This window comes from Anoplopoma fimbria, chromosome 18 (assembly GCF_027596085.1).
Source record: "Anoplopoma fimbria isolate UVic2021 breed Golden Eagle Sablefish chromosome 18, Afim_UVic_2022, whole genome shotgun sequence".
NCBI classification, from domain to species: Eukaryota; Metazoa; Chordata; class Actinopteri; order Perciformes; family Anoplopomatidae; genus Anoplopoma; species Anoplopoma fimbria.
In genome coordinates, this window is record NC_072466.1 from 9,335,976 (window position 1) to 9,352,073 (window position 16,098).

Below are 16,098 nucleotides of genomic sequence, written 5' to 3' on the forward strand. Positions count from 1 at the left end.
AAAAATACAATCCTGTGTTATCTTTTTTTTTGTAAATTAATATAATAATAAAGATAATTATGTTTGTGGCAAACAAAACTATTAATTGATTTTTTCATAATAATCACAGACATGACATGAACAACATGAACTATAGATTATTATTAATGACACCAGTCACCTGATGAATGCCCAAAGCTGCAGCTGGAAGCTTTGGAAAAAAAATGTAGTTAGCGGACAAAACAACAAAACATTAAATCTAAAGCCATGTTAGAATTTTACGCATGACAAATTGGGAAGACTGATGAAGTTACATCATTTAAGTCACAGACACGAATAAGTTAGTGTTTATTTTTGGTTTCACATGGGACACAAACTGCAGTCTCTTGGGTATAATAAGTCTTGTATTATAAGGGGCGAAGTATATCAAAAATCATGCGCAGCGTACCTGCCTGCCTAACTTGAACTTCTCCTTGACCTAACCTAATTAACTAATATGTAAGCAGAAGTGTTGTTGAGTGAAACCACAATGGTTGGATGGTTGGTTGTTCTTTCGAGCAACGCCTGACACTAAACCTAACACTTAGAAGAAAAATAGAAAAAGTCTAGTTACATGTAGAGGCAGGTGTGAAGTCGTCTCGTCTAGAGAGGCACATCAGGGCAGAGTTTAGTAAATCTGATGCCGGCAGTTGTTAAGCATTATCTGCACACCTGATACCACACCTAACACTTCCAACTAATCCCTTGAAGCACTCTTCTAGGTTTTATTCATCCAGAGAGAAAGAGAAAAAAGAGATAAGCCATTTATTATTAATATTTGCTTGTAAATATTGTTTTTATTGTGTAACATGTATTAGAATTCAGTGCAAAAACATTAAGCAATCTATACGGCATTCAGTTTTGTTAAAAAAGTTTTTCACATATAGTGACTAATATAGGTCTGTTTACATTTTTAATTAACTTGAGTTTAATAAAAAACCTAATCAGATATTTTCTAAAGCATAAGCAACAATTTATTTATTTATATATATATATATATATATATATATATCATATTCAGGCATCAACTAAGTAGCCTAAATATTGACGATAACTTGAAAAAAAGTAGTAAGTTATATATACACATATAAATACACACATACATTTATGTGTATATATATATGTTGGGATTGTATTGGGCAGTGTGTGTATATATATATATATATATATATATATATATACACTGTATATATATCATATTACTATGTTCAAGATATCAATTCTTAGACTTTTAGTTAATTTCAATACTACAGAATTTATCTCAAAGGCCATGTTTACGATGCAGAGTTTTTAGGCTACTGAGTTCACGTCTGTTGTTTTTGGATACTTTATTCTGTTGAACGCAGTCACAGTAGGAGAAAAGACGCCACTAAAATACACGTTGAATTTAATTCTGATAAACCACCCAAGCAGATGACCGGCATGGGAATGGCAAACACACAATACAGGCACTGATGCAAGTAGTGTAACAGAAACAAAAACAGTCCATTACAGGCAAGTTAAAGAATAACACTACAAGCACAGATAAAGAAACTTTGCAATTGCTTAACTCTGTGTTGAACACTGCAACTGACTGAGCACTCAACGTTAACAAGTCATCTGTGTTTTGCAGTCAAAAGATTATTTTCATACGCTGCATGTTGATACTCTGCAGATTCCTGTGTCTCAAGCAGATCACCTTTAAAAATAACAACAACAGGCTTTCCCTTTCACCATAAACAAAAAAAATCAGAAACAGATCAGATATTTTCTGGATACGGACACATTTATTGCACAACACAGCAACAACACTAGCATGCAAAGTCAGGTATGACACTCATAAGGCATTTTCTCCATGTAAAAGCTGCCTTTGTCACTAGGTAATCCAGTTTTTAAAGTGCAAAGTTCACAGAATGAATAGATTTGACCTACGGCACTACATTGTAAACAGATCTATTAACCAGACATGTAATGACAAAAGTAAGATTGAGTTACCGTCAGTTAATATTACATTACACTATGCAATGACAACAAGCACACTGGTAGATTTACAGGTCTTCACCGCAAAGTTGCAAGTTGCTGAAGAGACAATTTTACAAGATGTAACTGGAAGGTTTCGACAGCTGCACGTTGTACTAAAGATAGCTTGTTCTTTGTTAAGGTGATGGAAAGAGTCACTGGACAAAGACTGTAAACCGTGTTTGAAAAGTTTGGTCTTGGATTATGACGATAAAGACGCACATCTGCATGAATGTTCGTATAGACGCATGAGAAAGTACACATACACACAATCGTGAACTGATACGCCGGCATGTGTGGACATGGATAAAAGATAAAGAAGACACTACAATGTTAAAAAAAAAAAATGAAAATAAACAACCAACTGGACTGTGACACATGACAATCAGGGACAAACCAGACACTGCCATTTACATTGAACAAGGTTGGCTGCAACGCGTTTCACGTCCGATGCAGTTAGTTCACAGAAGCGCAGGATCGGGGGGGTCGGTCTCTAACAACATCACAAAACTGACCATCACAGCACCACAACTAGAGTGCACAATTTAAAAACACAAAAGGATCTGCTACCAAAAGTTGAGCTGTGTTAGCCTGGCTAGTGGCAATTTATTGCCATTATACTTTGTTTTTTCAGACCTGTGTGTATAGGTGCACACATGCACACAAAATGGCTTTTAGACTTGTTTAAATCTTGCTGAATGAGACAGGTGCACTGGTGAGAGGCTGCAGCAGCTGTATGGCGTAAAAAAAAAAAAAAAAAAAAAAAAAAAAACAAGAGTGCAAACTTATTCCAGCAGGATTTAAAATGTAATGACAACAATACAGGTCTTGATTCTGCAGCTATAACTTGGCCCGACATCTGTGGCTAATAATGGAGTTGAATATTTCAGGTTCATTGATTCTTTAGCAGGACATTTTGAGACTTCATTAGTGTTATCTTGTGATTTGGAGATGATGTAGATTTCTACTTTGGGCTGTTCAGACCCTTGTCGATACACCTTTTTGATTTCATGTGTTGCTGGTTATCTAGGTGAGATTTTAACAAACGTAATTGAATACTAACTAAGTAGCTCTCTTCCTTATTTACGGACACAATCAGTGCAGTGGCAGTCTAAAATTAGAATCAATATACAATATGTATACACACACACACACACAAAAACCTCCCTACTCTGTACATCAGCTTAAAGATTTATATATTTCTCTGTATATACACATTTATATGGAAAGAGGAAAAATAAAGGATCCATGATTATCTTTTAGTGTTTGATCAGGTAAACATCACAGTAAACACTTCAGAAGTTTAGTGTGGTCATGACTGTGGCGCAGTGTGTGGGTTCTTGTGTACGTTTTATTTTTGAGTCACCTGTAAGGCACACTCACTTTGGGAGGATAGCACACAGATTGACAGTTTTCTTTCATTTAAACCACGGCTAGAATAAATAAGAAAAAGAAGAAGAAAAAAAAAACTAGGTGCAAGAAATAAATGCCCGTCTCGAAAGAAAAAGCACTTTTGGCTAAACACTAAAAAAGGCAAAACCAAAAAACCGTAGAGCATTTAACACTGAACACAGATGTGTAACATGGGATATAGGAAGGATTAGCTTCATATTTGTATATATCTATCCATATTTCATTAAAACAAACACAAAAAAACACTGTCAGGTAAATTAAAATGCATCTAATTCCCATAAGCTCTTCCTGGTCATAAAATCAATAGAAAGAAAGAAAATAAAAGAAAACGTAAGTATAAAATATTGATATCGGCAAATCTAATTTTGGAGGATAGTATGGCACCCTGTAAAGGACAAACGGGTCAAAAGAATGTCCAATAATTGCAGTGCTATCAAAAAATGTGAAGTTACATGGGCATGCAACAAGTCGGTTCACTCTCAAGCCACAGAAACTACTTTCAGATTTTCCCTCACAGTTCTTGCCAATTTCTAAATTGAAAAATTCCAACCAGTGGAGTTTCTACAGACATCTAAGGAGAACTGAGGGGAATGAGTGAAATAAAAGTTTTGTTTTTACCGCTGCATTTATTGACTTTAGCAGGCTCGTTTTGGCTGCGATCACAGGACAAAAATAACCTCACACTACTATGTTGATAAAGAAGTGGCTTGTTCTTGAGTCTGTCTTCAAACAACTATGGTTTTCTCCACATCCCCTGTGGTTGTTTGATTCCATGATCAAGACGCCTTAACAGTGAGGATCGGTTGCCCCTGCCAAATCCCTTTCTTGTCCTCAAAATGTGAAATAGTTCTGTAACTTTGCTCTCTGGTCTAGTACACACAGAGGTCAGGAAACTTCATCTCGTAGATGGGTACGGATCGACTCTGGCTCTGGCCATATCCTGAGGAAATGGTTCCAGATGGGCTGGGCGGGGGTCTGGATGGAATGGAAGAGGAAACCGTCAGCATCATCGTGACTCAAACATCTTTATCATTTTAGTCAGAATCGCCTTTCCAAAAATTCTTCTTACCTGATTGTGATCTCAAAGATCTGATTTAGTTTGCTCTGCAGTAGTGTGGCCTAGACAGGACAGAACATATCATATGAGACAATATTAGAAAGCTGAAACAAGAAAAACTGTTTTAGAAATAATTCAGATAAAAGGAGATTCTTCTCGTTGTACCCTTGCACCACAGTGTGCAGCGATCTCCTCGAAGGGGGCCTTCTGAAACTTCTCCACCACTTGTCTCCTCCGCTCCCTCTCCTGCTCCTCCATACCCACACTGTCCACTAGAGGGAGACACAAACAACGTTTACATTTTCAAGATCGCTCTCTGCTGCAGTTTATTGTTTGTTGAAAGTGACAATGTCTCCTCACAGCAGTAAGTAAGTTTTTCTTTTTTAGTTAACTAAATAAACATGATGGTTCGTTTTCTTTGGTTAAAACCAATGGTGGAAAAAGTACTCAGATCTTTTACTTAAGCGAAGGTTGTAATACCATAGTGTAAAAATACTGTTTATTCTGTAGAAAGTAATAAATTCAAATGTTACTTCAGCAAAAGTCCAAAAGAAGTAGCATCAAAGTATTATTTAATTACTAAAAGTAAAAGTACTTATTATGCAGAGTGACCCACTTCATAACAACGTATATCATACCATTGGATTATAATCAATGATGCATTAATGTGTCCTCATTTTAATGCTGCAGCATTTCAATTGATTACTGGGTAGCTTAACCTATAATCATTATAATTTATTAGTTCATTATATATTGTATTAAGCTGAATCTGCAAATCAACTAGTAACTTAAATGATCATATACATTTGGTAAAGCATAAAGTTTAGAAGTTAGAAGAGGGAAATACTCAAGTAAACAACATTGTGCTTATTGTACTTAGTCACATTCCAACACTGGTTTCAACTACACAGGAGGAACATCAATACAAATCAATAGAACATTTTACACATGGTGCTAAGTGTGTTGGTACACAGTAAGAATGTCATTTCATTTCAATACTTCGAATAAGTGTTTCGACGTACCAATGGCATTTTTCAGGGTCTCAAAAGTGATCTCCTCTGCTGGAGTCCTCTGCAGAAAAGAACAAGAGAAAAGGTGATGCAATAACAAGGTAATATGTGGGTATATTTGATTTCTGGACCATGACGTCTCTTTACCTCCTCTTTCTCTGGACTGTTTCTGGACTCCACCTCCACCTGCAGTGAGATTGTCTCCCCGATGCTCTTTCTCTTGGACAGACGGTCCTCATCTGGAAATAGAGTGCAGACATGTTTCTCTCTTTTTCGTTCCTTTTCTAAAAAGAAAAACTTAAATACATGACTTTTATAAAATAGAACATGTCAAATTGAACAGTTTGATGCATTTATTGAACAAATAAAAAAAATCGAAGTAAACCCACATAGAATAAGACGGAGGCTTTGAGGGTCTGACAAGTTATAATGAAAGGTGAACGGGCACCTTAAACGTTCCCAATCACTAATTTAGAGAGGGCTTAACCTTTAACTCAACGATCCGCGCTCAAGCCAGAGCTGCAAAAGGCTCTGCCCTGATGAAGTGTCCTTCAATGAAACACTAAATCCCTGCTAGCTCCAGGGGAGTAGTTCAGCTCTGCATTTACAAACAGGAATCAATAAAGCACCAACACAAAGTTGTAACACTCTGTCAGCTTGATAAGCATCACTTATTTATTTACTTGAGGAAAGGAGCACAGTTCTCCTTTTAAAAATCCTTCCTATTTGCCACAGCTGACGTTTGGACTCAATGGTAACAAATGAGATGTATTGTTTAAGCTCATTACCAGTATACTGAGGGATGTAAGGCGTAGCCAGTCTATCTGTGTTATAACCACTTCCTCCGAGGACCTCAGTGATCTTTGACTGGAGGAACAAAACATCCCCTTCTACCTTCTCCAGTGAAGAAGGAAGCCTGGGAAAAAAGAGGGAGCAGTGATAATATATTATATATATTATATAATATTAAAATATCAAATTTAGCAATGGTATGATTTGGGAGAAAAGAGACTTGTATTTGGTCGATTCATACTTGGGATTTTCAATGAACACATCCTCAGGCAAAAGGTAGGGACTTTCTTTCTGTCTCACCTCAATTACCTGAAGGGCAGATGGAAAAGGCACTTTATTAAAATAAGTTCTTGGTATTCACACACACACACACACACACACACACACACACACACACACACACACACACACACACACACACACACACACACACACACACACACACACACACACACACACACACACACACACACACACAAAGAGCCTCAGGCCTGACCTCGTGTATGTGCTGGCAGAAGGCTGGGACGGTGGTGAGCTGGCAGATGAGGTTGAGGTAGGCGGCGGCGATGGCATGAACAGCACAGCGGTTATAAACGGGCAGAGCCTCGTCGGTGGACAGAGCCAGGTCCTACAGGAGAAACAAAGAGACATCAGCAGGGAACCCAGGAACGTATAACACACTGCCTGAAGAACTCAAATACACATATTCACCATAAAACTTAAATAGAACAACTTATATATATACATTCAGCCTTGTTCTGACTCGTTGACTGTCCCCATCTATTAATCTTGCATTATATAAGGGTATTTATAAGTATTTACTGTTTAAAACGGTATTTTAAGCCTAAAGAATGGTTGAAGCATTTTAGAGAAATCATAGCAAAATGCATCCCCTGTAGAGGCTTGTGATATGATCATTGGTTTTCTTTCGATTCCACACTTTCTTGCACACATAAAATGTGCCACTTTGATATAATGTTCTAATAATCTTATAATGTCTATGGTACCTTGTGAACAACGATTATGTGTCAAATTCAATAAAGAAATTATCACAATGTTTCACAATAGTTTTCTTCTTTTTTTTTTTTTTTAAAGCATTAGGAAATGTTTTGATCTTAGATATTATTCATATATTATGACCCTGATCACTGTAGTTCAGTGTTGGCAGATAACTGCGTCTGGGAGTATCAACAGCAAATGCCACAATTATTCAAATTATCTAAACTATGTCTAATACAACACAATACATCAGTACCTGCAAGGCAATTGCCAGGCGAATGAGGTCCACCACCACCTCTTCGTTAGCCAGCTCCACGCTGAGAAGCCCCAACAGGGCGAAGAGGGACTGGTAGTGCTGCCGGCCGCTGCTCGGCTCCTTACAGCCCAAGTAGATGTGTCGGTACAGCTGCTGGCCGTGCTGTCAGGAGGATGAGAGGATGCTCTAGAGTTTAGGTGGCTAGTCCAGAAACATGCTCGTTGTGTAATTCATTTTTGATTTATATATATTTTTGATTTCAGTTTTCACTAGCAGGGAATATAACCTCATCTAGACTTAATATTAAAATGGACAGAAGATATACCTTTTTCATGAATAAGTTATCCTGCCTGGAGCACTTGTCAACTTTGAGTTTGAGCACAGAGATGTCGGAGATGATGCTGCGTAGAGAGAAGTCACAGGGATTAACGCACATTGATTGACGCTCCATCGCACTACAAATGAAGCCCCACGATGCAAACGCAAAACCACCATTGTCCTGTAGACGCACACACACACACACACACACACACACACCTTATGTCGGAGAACTTGGCCGTGTTGTCGTGCCTGTCGATGAGACTGAGGAGGATCTGGAGCACCAGCAGCCGAATCTCCGGATCCTCCGTTAGAGTGAAGGACAGCAGCGGCTCCAGGAAAGAAGTGGGGAGTGCTGTCAGCATGTTGGTGGTTTGGAAACCGGCCGTCACCTGAGAGATTAATGATCACACTTTACAACACGCAAGCTACAACTCATTTCTTAACACATAATCAGAGGGCTCACCAGGTTCATACATGTAACTGTCGGATAAAGTCTGACTGAGCAGCAATGAGATGTTGATCTGTTGCAGGAATGCTGTTGTTTGATTTTGTTGACGTGAAATAAGATACTTTAGTCCATCTTGATAGGTTAATGGTTGCTTTCATAAGCACAAATATTTAGGGTTTAGTAAGAAATGACTATCAGAAAAGTACACAAACACTTCATAGTTCATGGGAAGACAAATGTGAGCTGTTCAGGGAAATGAAAGATGAGGGTAAAATAATTCTGAGACCATTAGAGTGCTGCCAAGACACATAGGGTGTTGTGCAAAGGGAGAGCTGCATTCTGAGATAAAGTTTGCTAGAACACGGCTATTGAGAGGTGAAATGTCACTCTGACTGGACTTCATTTACTTCTTATCAGCTGTGTTAAACACAGTTTGTAGCACTATTATACAAACCACTTTCTGAAAATTATAAAAATCACTCTGGGAACACTTGGGAGGCAAGTCCTGCTTTAAAGCTGTGTAAAAACCACACAAGGAACCAATAACATTTTGGATTAATAATAATGAAAGGCTGAAAACGTACCTGGACCAAAGACTTAAGTAACATAACTTGAATCATCCTGGTACCTTCAGGCCTGGGGATGAAAACAAATTCAGATACAAAAACTGTTTAATTCACCAACGCTCAGGTCTACACAGATTTCTTTACAAAGTACAGTTGTCTGAAGAATGGAATATAGTAAATTTTGAGAATTACATAAGCACATACAGCATTCTGTTTTGTGCATATGTAGCACGATGAAAACATGCGTTTGAGAGATTAGGGAGTCACTTACCCAGAGCCTGAGGAGGGCAGAGCTGGGTGAATCCCAGGGACGGGGATCTTGCCCATGATGAACAGCATGACCTCTGACCTCTGGTATGTTGGTAGAGTGATCGCAAATGAACCTGAAAGAGAAAGAGGCCGAAAGAGTGATGAGCATCAGAAGGATAGGAGGAGGATTTGGAGAAAAAGGGAAAAAAAAGAGAGATATGTGTGGGAGAAAGAAAAGTAAACACTAGTCTGTACAAAACTCACACAAAAGCATTAATACAGACACAAGTGAGGTAAACGTAATCATTACAGACAAACTGATCGAGAACAGGAGACTATCTTACAAAGTCTTCCACACACAACAGGGTTCCAGTCTAACTCCTTACATTCGTTGCACTGTTGTGCCTACATTTTTCATTTAGCTGCACCAGCACATCATTTAGGTGCTCCCAAATGTTTTTCCTGCGCTTCAATAACACATGTTAAGTGTTTTTAAGTTGTCTTTTTTTTGTGAGTTCCCATACACATTGGGAATTGCTTAACACATTATCTAAGTGATTCTAAACAGGAATAAAAGACGCAGATAGATGTTTTTTCTCACAGAATCTTGATCATGGCCACTGGGAGTAGGTTGTCTGAGGGGTCCCAACACTTAACGTCCCTGCCCCACATTGCGCATTAGTGTAATGTAACTACTAACTTCTAAGATACATCCGTTCAGGAGCCTCTGATCAGGATCAGTTATCTCACCAGGGACAGGGGAAACAGCTGGTGGGGCGGTTACATCTGCCTGTAATATTGGGTCTGGGCTCGGCCTTTCCGTGGCTGGTACAGGTGTTTTGGGCACTGCAGCATTTTACTTGGCCATAAAAAACAATTAATAGTTCTATTCATTTTGAATTACCGGTATGATTTAAGGTTGTGATGTCACTCAAGGAGGAGTAAAGGGCGATATTTTACACTAGCCCACAAAGAGACGGACCTTCTAAATGTCAGGTACACCGCTGTACGCAATTAAAAATGTTGCAATTGAGAGATTTTTTGTGGCATGCACACACTGACTCTCTCTCACACACACACACACACACACAAAGCAAAACACACAGACACACACTGCCCAGAGACTCACCAATGGTCCTGATGACAGCCTCCTGCAGCTGCCTCTCCTCATGAGCTTTGATGATCTTTGTGCCGATGTTGCCGTCGTAGGAGCCGGTCAACTCGTAGTCCACACTCAGACGGAGCTGCCGCAGCAGGGTGTTAAACACCTCCAACACGGTGGGGCCTGCATACACAAACAAGTGAATAATCCAAAGAATAGTTCATCCTTATTTATTACCAATGCATTTATCAGTAATACAGCTAAATTTGAAAAAATAGGAATGTGTTGTTTTGCTCTGCAGCCCTGCATGATCCCACTGACAACATGCCAGCCTGTAGCTTAGAGTGTGTGTATGTGTGCAGTGTGTTAGTATTCTTACCTACAGAGCCGCTGGCAGCAATTGCGGCTGCCTCCAGTAAAACTTCCACTATCCCAGCTCGCACTGTGGCTGAATTCTTGCTGTTAGCATCCAGGTGACCGAGGAGCTGCTGGATTACCAAGTGAGAGTGCTGCGACTAGAAGAGAAGGAGAGAAGGATGAATTAAACAACATCGAAAAATACAAGAAATGATATGGGAAGAAACAGAAAGAAACAGAAGCGGTAGAAAACAAATGTTACATAACAGCAAGTCTTTCAACCAGGTAGCAAACTAGGTACTCGGTAATCTAGGGAATCCAAGATGGATGGCAGCCTCGGTGTTGCTCTCTATGGTGCTTTTTTTCTGTTTTTGTTGCTTGTTCAGTTTTCAGCTCTCCGGCTCTGGTTACATTCACCAGGGAGAAACTTTAGAACACTAAAAAAGGAACATATTTCACAATTTATGATACAACCAGAAAGATTTGCAGAGCTTTTAGTTGGAGGAGTAGCAGCAGCTCTCCATGGGATTACCAGGAGACACTGACGATTAGATAAGATTTCTTTGTCCAAGAGGGAGGTTTGTTTCCACAGCCAGTACACAGAAACATACAGATCTATAAATAGCCACACATCACACCATACATGCATTCACATAGCAGCATACAGATATACAGATCAGATATAAACAGCACCCAAAATCTTCGCATGTGCACTCATTCATTCCAGCTCACAGGCAGACTTTTAAGGGCTACTATTGCAGGAGGTCGCCAAGTATTCTGTGTCTCCGACCAGATGGTAGTAATGTGAAGTGCTGGTTTAGGGAGAGATCAGTGTCATCTGATATTTTGAGTGCTAGGCGGGTCATGGCTCCGAGGTTGTTATCTGAGAGACTGAGCGTGGGAAGGCAGATGATTTTAGAGGCAGTGCGTGGGATGTTGATAGATTTCTTTTGTTTTGCTGGAGATTATTAACATTATTTAGAAGCAGAGGGAAAAGTGCAACTTTCATAACACTTGACTCGTATATTGACTATTAATATTATTTTATTGTTGGGCTTTCATGCTTTAAATATATTTACATAATATCTAAATACAATACAACTATTTTAACAGTCCTTTATAGCCTTTACCTTTATGTGTTCAGCCCTGTTGTCAGTGTACCTAGCTGATGTTTATGTACACCGAGAAAAAAAAAAAAAAATCCCTGTGGGTACACATATACTTGGCTAATAAAGGATATCTGATTGGTTCTAATTCTGAGACTAAAAGCATTGGAAATAAAGCATGTCACTAACTTGCGTTTTTCACTCATGTTCATTATTACAGCTATGAGTTTGATGCCCAAATGGACACTTCAAACATCTCTCATTTTATTGAAATCTATTTTTGGCTGTAAACTCCATGAACACTGGAGCATATTTCACCCGTAAAGATAAAAAAGATTAAAAAAATGGTACTTAGTAAATCACACAAAATGTTTCAGGACGTCATTATTTGGACCTGGATTTACGGTCAACAAGGTGAAAGACAGAAAAAAAAGGGTGAGGAAAAGGGTGATGTGGATACGTAGGCACTGAATCACTCACCTGGATGGAGTACATGATGATTTTGAAGCAACGCACTGCAAAGGTTTTTCCCTCCCATAGAGAGTGGTTATCTAAGTGCCTGAGGGAACACAGACAGAGAAAAATGAAATTATAGATAGAGTCTTCAAAAGAAATATAAATGCAATATATAACTGCAAAAGAAAATGGTAACTATATTTGCAGATGGATTCTGGAGTTCAAAAAAAAATAAAAATCAATAAAGGCATTATAGGCTTACCAGTCTCTGAAGTTTTGTATTTTGCTGGCTTTTCATTTTGTAGTTGAAATGTAGCTGTAGCAGTATTACTGCTCATAAGCGCTTGATACACGTATAAATACTGGCATATTTTATCCACGTATTTCTCCTAAACTAATTTACTTTTAATTCAACGTTCAATGAAAAAATTAAACCATATCAGGGGAGGAAACAAAGAGGGGCAAAGAACAGGAGGCTTAACAAAATACTTAAAATGCAAAGTCAACTCAATACGAAAAGGAACGGTTAATGTCTAGGGCTCAGAGAGATACAGGGAACGTCTGAGACTGATAAAAAGAAGGAAAGTAGAGCGGAGTTGATTTAAATAAGAGAGATAAGGAGGAAGCGTACGATGAATAGAGAGACAGACAACAACAAAAACACACTGATCCCAGGGGACCAGACTCGGAGACATGCACAGCTAATTTAAGACATCATAGAAGATGACCTTAGAAGCACGATAACGCTGCAAAAATTACGACCTTGCAAGGAAGACCTCTACATAAATATACTACTTAAGAAGTCCCATCTGCAAATCATGCACTCACATCCAGTCTGGAAAAACTATGTAACCTTGCATTGACCTTGTTACGTCCCCTAATGCCAATCAGTGCACAGATAAATATGCGTCAACACAGCATTAAGATGCCTCCCTCCTTCAGGCTTTAGTCAATGCGACAAAAAAACAACAACACATGCATAAAAAGGAAGGAATCACGAAAAGAGGATAGAAGAGTTTTTTGGGGGGGTTTCTCTCACATCAACACGGGCGTGACGGCGTTCTTGATGTTGCCATAGGCGGCTCGTCCCAGCAGCTCTCTGAAGCAGCGCTCCGTCAGCTCCACCGGGCTTTCCTTCTCCTTCTCCGACGCCTGCAGCGGAGAGGGGGAGCGGCTGGTAGGGAGCGATGCAGGTGAGAAAGCAGAAGAGAGGGGGAAAGGAGGGGAGAGAGCAGGGGAGGGGGAAGATGAGACGGGAGGGGAGGTACAGACGGCGAGACAGAGAACAGACAGGAGTTTGAAATCAATTTCATTCAATAACAATAACATTTCCACCAAGGCTGGATTTCTTGCACAGAGACACACTCCGGTCTGCTGCGTCACTGCAGCCTTTTCCCTCCTGAGGTGACTCTTCCCCCAGCAGTTTGTCTGCGGTGAAAATTAGACGCCTGCGTTTGGCCTCCATGTGCGTACGCATTCATGTATTGCACATCTGCTTTCGTTACGGGAGACATGTTTCGTATGTGTGCAAATATGTGCGCGCACTCACACCGGCCTGTCTTTGTTCTCATGCATAGTTAAAACCCTTCACTATAACTCCGTGTTAGTCATGACTGGCCCTCGGGTGGTCCTCCAATGATGGCATTATTTATTAACAGTCTCCCCTTTTTCATCTTGCTTGCCACTGCTGGGGAGGAAATGGGACTTCCTGCCTCCCTGTGGCTTCTCTGACTTAACTCAAATAAAAAAAAAAAAGCCAATGACATTTAAGGGCCAATTAAAAAAAAAACAGCAGAAGAAAGTTAAATACAAGATTAAGATATCGGTTTAACTTGAAGGGCAAATTTTTTAAATGTAGCCATTTTTCTTGTCAATGTGGAAATATCAGGTGAGTTTAAATGCTGGTGTTCAAATGTTTAAGCAGTAACTAATAACGCTTACAAAGCCACTCTCACTGACTCCTGTCCAACTGAAAAGTGCATCTAAAAACACCCACGGGAGACTTCATTCTGAGGTTACCCTAACAGGCTCTCACTGCACAGCTTTGTCTAATGATTTGGAAACTCACAATCACAAAACGTTAAGCAAGAGGAGAAATCTGCAACCCCATCAACATAAAGGCCTTCTTGGCTGACCATATCTGCTTTCATTAAACAATTCACAGGGGCGGATTTTGAGTCCAAGGACTGGCAATGTTAAAGGCATTGTTAACATTTTCTATGGAGGCAATGCCTTATGGAAAAAATGCTTTTTGGGACATTAAGCTTTTGCAGGTACCTACACACTCATGCGTACAGTTGTTCTTAAAAGTACAACACACAAAAAGAGATTTTAGTATCTCCAGAAATAAACTCTCTACAGAAATTAGTCTCCACTGCCAGAGGGCTTTACTAAACCTGTGCCTGGTTTGATCTTTAAATGAACTTGTACGTGTGCATGGGGGTTAATGCAGAGAAAAATGCACCATCTGTGAGTTTAATTAGACTGTACTGACTGCTGTGGATTTTATGGATGCTAATGACTGAGGATGCTCAGCAGGGGGAGGCTTCATGACACACACACAGAGCGAGGGGAAGCTGGGAGGGAAATGTGTCTCTCTGTTGGAGTGTCTGTCTCTGTCTCACTCTGTCCATCTGTCTCTCTCGTTCCTCTCTCTCTCTCTCTCTCTCTCTCTCTCAATAAGCTTCATATATCCATCACTGTACTTTCTATAATCTACCCTCCACCTAGTCTTCAGATGTTCTTCTCGCTGCCCTCCCCCTTCGCTCCCCTAAACTTCAAATCTCGGCATTGACGTCAAACTGAATTTCAGTATATGGAATACTGCCAAGAAAGGGAGGCTCCAGACTCTGCATCTCTCTCTCTCTCTCTCTCTCTCTCTCTCTCTCTCTCTCTCTCCCTCCATCACTGGTAACCTCTAGCTTTCAATGTAATTGTGATGCTATTATTCTCCAACCATGGCGCTCTATTTGTTCTTTCTCTCCCCCTTTCATATCATCTCCCCCTTTCGCCTCTAATTTTCCTGCCCATTTCTTGGCGTCTTTGTCCTTGGATGCTGCAGGTGGACAAACAGACGGCCAGAAGCGGAGCAGAGCTGTCAGTGGGTTCACTCCATGATGACAATGATGATGAATGACACGGGCGACGGCTGACTAGACCACCAGGACAAATATGGCCTAACGTAAGACAAACAGCACCAGTCGGCTACAACACAGTGGCTCTGGACTGTGTGACAGAGGCCAGAAGGGTCAACGCTGACTCATTCTGGGTCATCAACTTTTTCAACAGATGTCGGCACAGCCTGGCCTGAAGTGTGAAGATGACGCGTTAACTGCAGGGCCATATTACCATATTTACCTGCCTTACATTCCAGTCAGGTAAGTGTGTTTGAGCAATTTTTTTTATCCCTTATTCTGAAAAGGCTTTTCGTGGGTAAAAGACTTCCTGTCATTCTCTACATAATCCACATTTTGACAATAAATATGATCATATCAGCAATATGAAGAAAATCGTGAGATATAACGCAGACAAGTGATGAAGTGGTCTCAAAAACCTTGACTGGGGCATATAGCAGTATGCCTTAATTATCAGTGGATTAGACCCCGAAAAAATAAGAAAAAAAAAAAACTAGGGTTTTCCATTAAACATTTACAACACATCTGACGAACAGCAACATACACAACCCAATCAGTTGACATTTTCCTCGTGAACACTCACCTCTCTGTGCGCTCTCCACTCTGCAGGTTGAAAAGCAGAGAGGGGACGATCTTGTCCATGTGCTGAGGGTCCCAGATGTTGGCCTGCAGCTCATCGTTGACAGTCTTCCTCACCACACCCTGCAGGCCCTTGATACCTGCCATGCGGATCCTGGAAGTAACAGAAATAGAAGATCAGAAATCGGGCGCCAGACATCGTTTGATTGGTAACCGGATCTATTAATGGATGATTAT

The 16,098-nt window shown here is 40.0% G+C and overlaps 1 protein-coding gene across 1 annotated transcript in view; it reads right to left on the minus strand.

The window, feature by feature from the left end:
- Positions 1 to 1,371: 1,371 nt before the first annotated feature.
- LOC129106852 (protein EFR3 homolog B) overlaps positions 1,372 to 16,098 on the minus strand; it is a 32,651-nt gene continuing 17,924 nt past the window's right edge. The window contains exons 7-24 of the mRNA XM_054618106.1: positions 15,866 to 16,015; positions 13,188 to 13,322; positions 12,173 to 12,251; positions 10,609 to 10,744; positions 10,257 to 10,412; positions 9,150 to 9,261; positions 8,897 to 8,948; positions 8,081 to 8,253; positions 7,869 to 7,944; positions 7,544 to 7,705; positions 6,785 to 6,916; positions 6,530 to 6,597; positions 6,285 to 6,412; positions 5,644 to 5,735; positions 5,509 to 5,557; positions 4,652 to 4,758; positions 4,499 to 4,548; positions 1,372 to 4,404 (exon numbers count right to left, since the gene is read on the minus strand). Coding sequence (XP_054474081.1) covers positions 4,299 to 4,404; positions 4,499 to 4,548; positions 4,652 to 4,758; positions 5,509 to 5,557; positions 5,644 to 5,735; positions 6,285 to 6,412; positions 6,530 to 6,597; positions 6,785 to 6,916; positions 7,544 to 7,705; positions 7,869 to 7,944; positions 8,081 to 8,253; positions 8,897 to 8,948; positions 9,150 to 9,261; positions 10,257 to 10,412; positions 10,609 to 10,744; positions 12,173 to 12,251; positions 13,188 to 13,322; positions 15,866 to 16,015 — 1,963 coding nt within the window. The 3' untranslated portion in view covers positions 1,372 to 4,298. The remainder of the gene's footprint in view (positions 4,405 to 4,498; positions 4,549 to 4,651; positions 4,759 to 5,508; positions 5,558 to 5,643; positions 5,736 to 6,284; positions 6,413 to 6,529; positions 6,598 to 6,784; positions 6,917 to 7,543; positions 7,706 to 7,868; positions 7,945 to 8,080; positions 8,254 to 8,896; positions 8,949 to 9,149; positions 9,262 to 10,256; positions 10,413 to 10,608; positions 10,745 to 12,172; positions 12,252 to 13,187; positions 13,323 to 15,865; positions 16,016 to 16,098) is intronic.